The sequence below is a fragment of the Petromyzon marinus genome, chromosome 42 (genome assembly GCF_048934315.1).
Source record: "Petromyzon marinus isolate PM22_M1 ecotype Great Lakes invasive population chromosome 42, UKy_Petmar_22M1.pri1.0, whole genome shotgun sequence".
NCBI classification, from domain to species: Eukaryota; Metazoa; Chordata; class Hyperoartia; order Petromyzontiformes; family Petromyzontidae; genus Petromyzon; species Petromyzon marinus.
In genome coordinates, this window is record NC_133708.1 from 3,234,360 (window position 1) to 3,246,875 (window position 12,516).

The following is a 12,516-nucleotide window of genomic DNA, read 5'->3' on the forward strand; positions in this document are numbered from 1 at the left end:
CTTACCTTCAGTCGTCTCCGAGTCGTCGTCAGGAACTCCTCAACACTAGTATACACTACTACACTATACACTACTTTACATTACTATATACTACTACACTGTAAAATACTACACGACACACTACTATACTATACACTACTACACTATACACTACTATACATTACTATATACTACTACACTGTATAATACTACACGACACACTACTATACTATACACTACTCACTACTATACATTACTATATACTACTACACTGTATAATACTACACGACACACTACTACACTATACACTACTATACATTACTATATACTACTACACTGTATAATACTACACGACACACTACTACACTATACACTACTACACTATACACTACTATACATTACTATATGCCACTACACTACAGTATACACTACTACACTATACACTACTAGAAATTACGAGATACTACTACACTGTATAATACTACACGACACACTACTACAATATACACTACTACACTACTATACATTACTATATACTACTACACTGTATAATACTACACGACACACTACTACACTATACACTACTACACTATACACTACCATACATGACTATATACTACTACACTATATAATACTACACGACACACTACTACACTATACAATACTACACTATACACTACTATACATTACTATATACTACTACAATGTATAAAACATGACACACTACTACACTATACACTACTATACACTACTACACTACTATACATTACCATATCCTACTACACTGTATAATACTACACGACACACTACTACACTATACAATACTACACTATACACTACTATACATTACTATATACTACTACACTGTATAAAACATGTGACACTACTACACTATACACTACTATACACTACTACACTATACACTACTATACATTACTATATACTACTACACTGTATAAAACATGACACACTACTACACTATACACTACTACACTATACACTACTATACATTACTATATACTACTACACTGTATAATACTACATGACACACTACTACACTATACACTACTATACACTACTATACATTACTATATACTACTACACTGTATAATACTACACGACACACTACTACACTATACACTACTACACTATACACTACTATACATTACTATATACTACTACACTGTATAAAACTACATGACACACTACTACACTATACACTACTAGACTACACTATACACTATACATTACTATATGCCACTACACTACAGTATACACTACTACACTATACACTACTAGAAATTACGAGATACTACTACACTATATAACACTACACGACACACTACTACAATATACACTACTACACTATACACTACTATACATTACTATATACTACTACACTGTATAATACTACACGACACACTACTACACTATACACTACTACACTATACACTACTATACATTACTATATACTACTACACTACATAAAACATGACACACTACTACACTATACACTACTACACTACACACTGCTATACATTACTATATATTACTACACTGTATAATACTACACGACACACTATTACACTATACACTACTACACTATACACTACTATACATTACTATATACTACTACACTGTATAAACCATGACACACTACTACACTATACACTACTACACTATACTATACAATACTACACTATACACTACTACACTATACACTACTACACTATACACTACTACACTACACTATACACTACTATACATTACTATATGCCACTACACTACAGTATACACTACTACACTATACACTACTAGAAATTACGAGATACTACTACACTGCATAATACTACACGATACACTACTACACTACAATACACTACTACACTATACACTACTATACATTACTATACACTACTATACATTACTACATACTACTACACTGTATAAAACTCCACGACACACTACTACACTATACTATTATACACTACACTATACACTACTATACATTACTATATACTACACTACATTATACACCACTATAAATTACTATATCCTACTACACTGTATAATACTACACGGTACACTACTACACTATACACTACTATACATTACTATATACCACTACACTACAGTATACACTACTACACTATACATTACTATATACTACTACACTGTATAATACTACACGACACACTACTCCACTATACACTACTACACTACACTATACACTACTATACATTACTATATACTACGACACTGTATAAAACTACACGACACACTACTACACTATACTACTATACACTACACTATACACTACACTATACACTACTATACATTACTATATACTACACTACACTATACACTACTACACTATACACAACTATAAATTACTATATTCTACTACACTGTATAATACTACATGATACACTACTACACTATACACTACTATACATTACTATATACCACTACACTACAGTATACACTACTACACTATACACTACTATACATTACTATATACTACTACACTGTATAATACTACACGATACACTATTACACCATACACTACTATACACTACTACACTACACTATACACTACTATACATTACAATATACTACTACACTGTATAATACTACACGTCACACAACTACACTATACACTACTACACTATACACTACTATACATTACTATATGCCACTACACTACAGTATACACTACTACACTATACACTGCTAGAAATTACGAGATACTACTACACTGTATAATACTACACGATACACTACTACACTATACACTACTATATTACACTATACACTACTATACTACACTATACACTGCTAGAAATTACGAGATACTACTACACTGTATAATACTACACGATACACTACTACACTATACACTACTGTACACTACTACACTACACTTTACACTACTACACAACACTATACACTACTATACATTACTATATACTACTACACTGTATAAAACTACACGACACACTACTACACTATACACTACTAAACATTACTATATACTACTACACTACAGTATACACTACTACACTATACATTACTATATACTACTACACTGTACAATACTACATGACACACTACTACACTATACACTACTACACTACTATACATTACTATATACTACACTGTATAATACTACACGATACACTACTACACTTTACACTATACACAACTATACATTACTATACACTACTACACTATACTATACACTACTACACTATACACTACTATAAATGACTATATACGACTACACGATACACTACTACACTATACACTACTAAACATTACTATAGACTACACTATACACTACTATACATTACTATACACTAAAACACTCTACGTTACTATACACTATTATACAACGTGTGGGGCCTATACACTACTACACTATACACTACTATACATTACTATACACTAAAACACTCTACGTTACTATACACTATTATACAACGGGTGGGGCCTATACACTACTACACTATACACTACTATACATTACTATACACTAAAACACTCTACGTTACTATACACTATTATACAACGGGTGGGGCCTATACACTACTACACTATACACTACTACACTATACACTACACAGCTGGGACGTTGCTGCCCGGTAGACTTCCAGGGGGAGTCTACCGGGGTGGTGGTGGGGGGGCACCCATACCAGGTGAGCCCGAGCCACCTCAACTGGCTCCTCTTGATCCGGAGGAGCAGCGGCTCGACCCTGAGGCTCTCCCGGATTACCGAGCTCCTCGCCCGACCAGGGAGGGTGAGCCCGGCAACCCTGCGGAGAAACCTCGTTACCGCCCCTTGTACCCGCGATCCGTGAAGTACGATTTCAATAACCCCCACGGCGTTGGGGGGGGGGGGGGGGGGCAGCCCCCTCATCATCCAGCAGCAGATCGACAAAGGGCCGTCCATTAACGTAGGCTCGGGACTGGTCTGGATGTTTCACTGCACGTCGCCGCCTCGCTCACCTGTTGAGCAGCTGCGGATTGAAGGGAGGATGCTGTGCCCCATACACTTGCTGTATGCTGCAAGACAAAAAGACAAAGACCCCCCCACCCGTTATAGCCTCAACAGAACGTTGGGGAAAGCGCTGTTAGTGGGCACCTATGAAGGCCGGCGCAGCACGCGAGGCAGTGGGTGGCAGGCACCACATCCCGGCTGCCTTTGTCGCTCTAGTGGCGATGTTTACACACCACACCAGGTACTCATTTGAGGCTGACAACCATACACCTACACAGACACACACAGACACCTTTAGAAACACACACACAGACAGCTACACACACAAACCAGACTGACATGCACCGCAACAACAACAGCCGCCAATTCATAGCGGTGACATCACCAGAGATGGGCTAGATGCACTTTGAGGCTATCACGTGAAGTGTCGAAGGCTCGCTGCTGGCACGAGGTCACGGGGCAGACCCAGGTATCGTGAGTTGACTATTACACACACACGCGCTCCTGGGTCAAGGGTGACATTGTATATCTGTGTAGTCCCGTACATATTATGTTGGAACGTTCTTCGCACCGTAAGTAGCCAACAGCAGGATTTACGGTTTTAGGTCAGGCCTCGACAATGGGTTAATGTAAAAGTTGGAATCTAGCCCAGGATTAATAAAAGAGATGGGGGTTTGGAGACATTGTCAGGGCTAATGGACAGTGAGGGATAGGACTTGATATGGTGTTAATCAAACAGCTATGGACTATAAAACTATAAACTATTTTTATTTTACCAGGTAAGACCCACTGAGCTGTAGATCTCTTTTTCAGAAGCGACCTGGCCGCAATGATAGCTAAACAAAGTGGCTTATCGTCACGTGGACATTTATTGCAGCAAAATACTGTGAAAGTGTGACGTTGATTCTAAAGGTGAAGGGGAAAAAAACCGGAGGAACCCGGAGAAAGATCCAGGCGACCACGGGGAGAACACGCAAACTCCACGTATACAGCAGACGTGAGGGTCGGGATCAAACCCACGACCTCCTGTATACCAGGCGAGATGGTTAACATCTCCTAGCCACGCGTTCCTATTTCGGGCAGGGTCAGGGTGTGGGTGAGCGACGTCAAGGTTAGAGTCAGGCCTAGGGGCTAAACCATGGCTAAGGGCGTATGGTCAAAGCCAAAGGCATGGGGGATTCAGGTTTCAGGATGGCCACCGGGGTTGGATTATGTTGGGTTAAAGCTAAGGACAAGGTTAGAGTCGGGGCTAGGGTCGAGATGTGGAGTTAGGGTCGGAAGCGTAGGGTTAGTCAAGTGACTGCCCGGGTTGATGACCCAGATAATACTCCCATACCCGACACACCACGCCCGGTTAATACCTCTTGCTGTGGCTGTTCGTCACAAGGGGTGTGTGTGGATACGCACACACACACACACAGACGACCCGCGTAATATTTAGTTAGAAATTAAGCCCTGGGGTGAAGCGTTCTACTCATGAAAGCAGCTCCTAACGACGAGCAACACTCAACCCTTTCCCGCCACATAAGCACGAGGCCACCACTGTGTTTTACTTTCGACTCAAACAACAAACAACAACCGGCATTCACCACCAAGTGGCGGTGCCGTCACCACGGCGCTTGTGCCAGGCTAGGTGCGCTCCGAGGCTATCACGTGAATTGTCAAAGGCCCTGCTGGCAGCAAGAGGTCACGGGACAGACCCAGCAGGTGCCCGCTGGTTGGTTGACAGACTGAGATGACTGGCAATGCACCAGTTGTGCTGAAAAATGTGCCAACTCTCGGCGCTCCCCCGGTCGTTGTTGTTGTTGAGTGCGCAAAATAAACGAACAAACCACTGCCATAACCCAAAGGCGCCACAGTGGCGAGATGTTAACTCCCTCGCCTGGTCGACAGGAGGTCGTGGGTTCCAGCCCGACCCTGACGCCTGCTGTATATTTGGAGATTGCATCTCTCATCATCATCACGGTGGTTAGGAGATGTTAACTCCCTCGCATGGTCTACAGGAGGTCGTGGGTTCGATTCCGACCCTGACGCCTGCTGTATATGTGGAGTTTGCGTGTCTCTCTCTCCCCGTAGAGATGTTAACTCTCTCGCCTGGTATACAGGAGGTCGTGGGTTACATCCCTACCCTGACGCCTGCTGCTGTATAATTGGAGTTTGCCCATCTCTATCTCTCTCCCCGTGGTCGCGTGGATTTTTCTCCAAATCCTGCGTTTTTTTCCCTCCACATTTAGAATCAACATCACGCCTTTAAGAGTATTTGGCTACTGCTATAATGTCCACGTGATGATGATGATGATAAGCCACTTCGTTGAGCTATCGTTTGTGGCGGCCAGGTCGCTTCTGAAAAAGAGCTACACAGCTCAGTGGTAAAATAAAAAAAAAGTGCCCATAGTTTATTTTGCAGACATGTATCCCGACATTCCGCCCCATAGCTACCCTGTTGCCGCATTACGACCCGAGGAAAAGTCCGGTGCAGGGTTGTCAGTCAGCCGCGATTGAAGCGTAAAAGGGGGCTCTAAGAGTTTGCGCGAAGCACGGAGTCGTTTAAATGTCGAGGGGCGATCTTGCTTCACCCGGTGAGTTGAGAGACTCATTTGCAAATCAGCGTGACCCTGAGAATCCTGGCACCGCTTTGGGGACTCTGCCGAGAGGCGAGGATGCGCAAGTTGTTTGTCCAGGGACTCTACTTATGAACGGGTCAGGTTCCAGAGGTGTCTGTTCGTAAGTCGATTTGTTCGCGAGTCCAACTTTATTCCTGTTGATTCGAGACGTGTTGTACGGCGTGTACACTAAACACAGTGAATGGCTTTAAAAGTTGCATAATCTCCTGTAGATGCCACTGGTTCTTTATGTTTTGTAGATGCCACTGGTTCTTCACGTTCTGCAGATGTAGATGCCACTGGTTCTTTATGTTTTGTAGATGCCACTGGTTCTTCACGTTCTGCAGATGTAGATGCCACTGGTTCTTCACGTTCTGCAGATGTAGATCCCACTGGTTCTTCACGTTCTGCATATGTAGATACCACTGGTTCTTCACGTTCTGCAGATGTAGATGCCACTGGTTCTTCACGTTCTGCAGATGTAGATCCCACTGGTTCTTCACGTTCTGCAGATGTAGATCCCACTGGTTCTTCACGTTCTGCAGATGTAGATGCCATCGGTTCTTCACGTTCTGCAGATGTAGATGCCACCGGTTCTTCACGTTCTGCAGATGTAGATGCCACCGGTTCTTCACGTTCTGTAGATGTAGATGCCACTGGTTCTTTATGTTCTGTAGATGTAGATGCCACTGGTTCTTCACGTTCTGCAGATGTAGATGCCACCGGTTCTTCACGTTCTGCAGATGTAGATGCCACCGGTTTTTCACGTTCTGCAGATGTAGATGCCACTGGTTCTTCACGTTCTGTAGATGTAGATGCCACTGGTTCTTCACGTTCTGTAGATGTAGATGCCACCGGTTCTTCACGTTCTGCAGATGTAGATGCCACCACCGCCATCTATTGCACGGCGGTTGAACTTAGGATTCAACGGGCGACTGGACATACGGACCAGGTTTGTTCGTATCTCAGAAAGTGCGCAACTCGAATGTTTATAAGTACAGGAGTCCCTGTAAGTACTAAGTTGGACTTCTTTCGGACCGTAGATAGCCAACCGTGCTCATCGGAGGCGCGAGGGGGAGGACAACAAACTAAGCTCATCGACCCCAGTGGCTTAAGAGACGCCATCACAATGATCTTCATCCAGCAGCGGATAGGCCGTGATAGGCCACGACACTTACGATGATTTTGGACAGAATTGGCAGACGCGAACTTCTGATGACACGGAGAGGCAGGAAGAGTAACCCCACGCATGAGAGCAAACAAAGACTAAGGATCCCCCGGATAGCCTTGACAGACTGTTGGGGCAAGTGCCATTAGCGGGCAGCACCTATGAAGGCGGACACAGCACACGAGGGGGTTGGTAGCCAGCACCAAGCACGGCCGCCTTTGTATCCCTCGTGGCGAAGATTACTAGACACCCACCAGGTAGTCATTTAAGACTGAGTCGACCGAGGGGGAGGCTTAGGACCGGTTCAGATAATCGTCACTGTGGAGTTGACCCGTGAGCGAGGGTGCACACACACACACACGGGACACACAGCGTGTGTGTGGGAAGGAGGGTACACACACACACAGGGTGTGTGTGGGAAGGAGGGTACACACACACAGGGTGTGTGTGGGAAGGAGGGTACACACACATACACGGTGTGTGTGGGAAGGAGGGTACACACACATACACGGTGTGTGTGGGAAGGAGGGTACACACACACACAGGGTGTGTGTGGGAAGGAGGGTACACACACACAGGGTGTGTGTGGGAAGGAAGGAGGGTACACACACATACACGGTGTGTGTGGGAAGGAGGGTACACACACACACAGGGTGTGTGTGGGAAGGAGGGTACACACACACACAGGGTGTGTGTGGGAAGGAGGGTACACACACACAGGGTGTGTGTGGGAAGGAAGGAGGGTACACACACATACACGGTGTGTGTGGGAAGGAGGGTACACACACACACAGGGTGTGTGTGGGAAGGAGGGTACACACACATACACGGTGTGTGTGGGAAGGAGGGTACACACACACATATACGGAGGTTATGGGGGGGCGCGCACGCACACACGTTACAGGACGTTACATGACATCTACAGCACGTTAACAGGACGTTTGGGGGTTCTGGGTTTGGGGGTTCGGGGGTTTGGAGGTTTGGGGGTTTGAGGGTTCCGGGTCAGGGGGTTCGGGGTGAGGGGGTTTGAGGGTTTGGGGGTTCTGGGTTTGGGGGTTCAGGGTCTGGGGTTGAAGATTTCGTCCAGCGGTGGAATCGACCTCGTCTGCCGATGTAACAACGTGTACAATGGCGAGGTCACCGCGAGAAGCGGCGTGCCGACGCCTGTGCAGGTTCGTGAGCGAGAGAGAGTGGAGGGGAAGAGGAGGCGAGAGAGAGGAGGGGAGAGAGAGGAGGCGAGAGAGAGGAGGGGAGAGAGAAGAGGCGAGAGAGAGGAGGCGAGAGAGAGGAGGCGAGAGAGAGGAGGCGAGAGAGAGGAGGCGATAGAGAGGAGGGGAGAGAGAGGAGGCGAGAGAGAGGAGGGGAGAGAGAGGAGGGGAGAGAGAGGAGGCGAGAGAGAGGAGGCGATAGAGAGGAGGCGAGAGAGAGGAGGGGAGAGAGGAGGCGAGAGAGAGGAGGCGATAGAGAGGAGGCGAGAGACGACGCGGCCCAAGAGGAAGCAGCGCGGAGCGGAAGGACAGCGGCCAAGACATCGCGATGGTGATCCACGCAGCAGCAGCAGTAGCAGTGGATAGACCCTGGCGTGACGAGAAGCCGTTCCACCCACACCAGCCCGGGGTGGGTGGGTGGGGGTGGGACTCGCCTGCCAGGTAACCTACTGCCTCCGCGCCTCCAGAACTGCCGCTTGCTCGCTCCGTCTGTCGTCATGGCGAAGGATCATCGCCCACGGAAGGAGCCGGGAGAGAGGGGGGAAGGAAGCGAACAAACAAGTGTAATGTCTCCCTCTCGCTCTCTCTCTCTCTGAGCAGGCTTCCAGCACCCACCACCCCGGCCACCTCCACACTCGCAACTCCCCTCGCACCGCCAGTGAACTTCTCAAGCCTCCATCTTGGCATGCCCGAGGCCTCCTCCGGTGGTGGTGGTGGCGGCGTAAGGGGAGGAGTGAGGGAGTGGGGGTGGAGTCAAAGACGTCATAGTTAAGAGGGGGCAGACAGGCGCCATGTTACCTAGGGAGAGTGACAAGGGGGTCGTCATAGTTAAGAGGGGGCAGACAGGCGCCATGTTACCTAGGGAGAGTGACTAGGTCGTCTTGCTGTGGTTTTCACACCTGATGATGATGATTGCTTGTGTTGCGGTCGAAACGTCGTGAGAATTTTTATTGTTTTTATTATTGTATTGTTTCCCTTCTACGCGACTTTACCGAATGAACCAAGAATATAAGGTCGTCATAGTTAAGAGGGGCAGCGAGGCGCCATGTTACCTAGGGAGAGTGACAAGGTGGTCGTCATAGTTTAGTGGGGGGCAGACAGACGCCATGTTACCTAGGGAGAGTGACAAGGTGGTCGTCATAGTTTAGTGGGGGCAGGCAGACGCCATGTTACCTAGGGAGAATAACTACAATTGAAGGCTGTCTCTGGTGTGTAAGCAGAGCCGGATTCAGGCACGGGGCTTTAGAGGCTGCAGCCCAGGGGCCTCCGCCAGCTGGAGGGCCTCCACAGATTATTTGTTGTTAGCCTTGTAAAAATATATTTAATTTTTCTTTAACTTTTGAAAATATTACTGGGGGCCTCAGTACCTGGAGCCCAGGGGCCTACACAATCTTAATTCGGTCCTGTGTGTAGGCCAGGGGGAATGGGGTAAGTGACGTCACAGTTTAGTGGGGACAGCGAGGTGCCATGTTACCTAGGGGAGAATGACAGTACAATGGAAGGCTGTCTATAGTGTGTAGGCCAGGGGGGATGGGCAAGGGACGTGGTGGGAGCAGCCGGGCGCCATGGTACCTTGGGAGAGTGGCAAGGGGTGGGGGGGTGATGTCATAATTACAAGGGGTAATTAGGCGCCATGTTACCTAGGGGAGAATGGCAAGGGGGGTTGGGGGGCAGTGATGTCATGGTTTAGTGTGGGTAGCCAGGCGACATGTTACCTCGGGAAGGTGACTACAATGGAAGGCTGTCTCTGGTGCGTAAGCCAATGGGGGGGTGGGGGGGGGTCAACGACGTCATAGCACAGAGAAGGAAGTCAGGTGTCATTTCTAGATTTAAAGCTTTCGTGACTGCAAGGATCCATACTCTTTGGTTCTATTCGGTAAAGTCACGTAGGTGACTTTACCGAATAGAACCAAAGAGTCAGGTGTCATGTTACCTATGGAGAGTGACAAGAGGTGGGGGGAGGGGTTTGGGGGGGTTCAGTGACGTCATAGTAAAGAGGAGGAAGTCAAGTGTCATGTTACCTAGGGAGAGTGACAAGAAGTGGGGGGAGGGGTTTGGGGGGTTCAGTGACGTCATAGTAAAGAGGAGGAAGTCAGGTGTCATGTTACCTAGGGAGAGTGACAAGAAGTGTGGAGGGGGGTCGTGGCCACAGCGAAGCGGGCGTGGCCTCAGCGAAGTGGGCGTGGCCTCAGCGAAGTGGGCGTGGCCTCAGCGAAGTGGGCGTGGCCACAGCGAAGTGGTCGTGGCCTCAGCGAAGTGGGCGTGGCCTCGGCGAAGTGGACATGGCCGCAGCGAAGTGGGCGTGGCCTCAGCGAAGTGGGCGTGGCCTCAGCGAAGTGGGCGTGGCCACAGCGAAGTGGTCGTGGCCTCAGCGAAGTGATCGTGGCCTCAGCGAAGTGGGCGTGGCCACAGCGAAGTGGTCGTGGCCTCAGCGAAGTGATCGTGGCCTCAGCGAAGTGGTCGTGGCCTCAGCGAAGTGGGCGTGGCCACAGCGAAGTGGGCGTGGCCTCAGCGAAGTGGTCGTGGCCACAGCGAAGTGGGCGTAGCCTCAGCGAAGTGGGCGTGGCCACCTGCAGGCTCTGTCCCATGAACTCTTGCCAGCAGAGGGCGGTCGACACTTCACGTGGCCTTCACGTGCACATGGCCTGGCACGAGCGCTGTTGTGACGTCACCGCGGTTATTGTTGCTGATGGGTTCCGTTCGCCATTGCGCTGGAACAGGATGCTGCGCAATGAATCCGCGACTGAATTAGACATCATGTTAATGTTGCAGGGCCCTATGTGACGTCATAATCGAGCGTGTCCTTTGCCCGTAGAAGGAATGTGTGGAACGGGGAATCGACGGAGATTTTTTTAACGAGGCAAATGCTCGATTAAACGGGGTCTTGTGTTCGAGCATTGGCCGAACTCGTGACATTTTAATTCATGGATCTTAAAGAGACGATTTGTGGATCGATAAAGGGCAAATTTTGGGCCGCCCCTTGACGCTGAGTGGCTCCCCTCTGAATTAACATCATGTATCATACATGCTGTCGGGGAGTCATTCGATTTCATGTTACCACCGATGGTATCCTGTAAGTCCATAGCTATCAGCCCATGAGCTTTACTCAGTATGCTTGTACAGGGATGTTGAGTTTTCAGGCCCATACGGAGTACAGCCGTTTCAATATGGGCAAAAACAATGTTTATATGCGTTTGTGTTTCTCCCTTGGTATGTGGTGTGAGATCACGTAAATATAATAACCGACACAGCCAATCAGCGCTGTCCTCCAGGCAGTCTCGTCCCTTCACCTGATGAAGGCCGCTTGTGTTGTGGCCGAAACGTCGTGATTTTTGTTATTTTATTTTTTACCTACGTGACTTTACCCAATAGAACCAAAGAGTAATTAGTAAGGGGTTGTCACGTAAACAAAACGTGCCAATGTGTTACTTAGTTCAGCACACCAGTTGGGTTGGAGAGTAAAACCCACTACAACATTTACAATTATAGTGTAGTGTATAGTGTAGTGTATAGTGTAGTATACTGTGTAGTGTATAGTGTAGTATACTGTGTAGTGTA

The 12,516-nt window shown here is 47.3% G+C and overlaps 1 protein-coding gene across 2 annotated transcripts in view; it reads right to left on the reverse strand.

Moving 5' to 3' along the window:
- TBC1D22B (TBC1 domain family member 22B) overlaps window positions 1–9,705 on the reverse strand; it is a 36,678-nt gene extending 26,973 nt beyond the window's left edge. The window contains exons 1-2 of one of the 2 annotated variants that reach the window (XM_032969652.2): window positions 9,393–9,705; window positions 3,988–4,044 (exon numbers count right to left, since the gene is read on the reverse strand). In XM_032969652.2, coding sequence (XP_032825543.2) covers window positions 3,988–4,044; window positions 9,393–9,457 — 122 coding nt within the window. In that variant the 5' untranslated portion in view covers window positions 9,458–9,705. The remainder of the gene's footprint in view (window positions 1–3,987; window positions 4,045–9,392) is intronic. The other variant, XM_032969651.2, reaches the window with a different exon arrangement.
- Window positions 9,706–12,516: the final 2,811 nt, after the last annotated feature.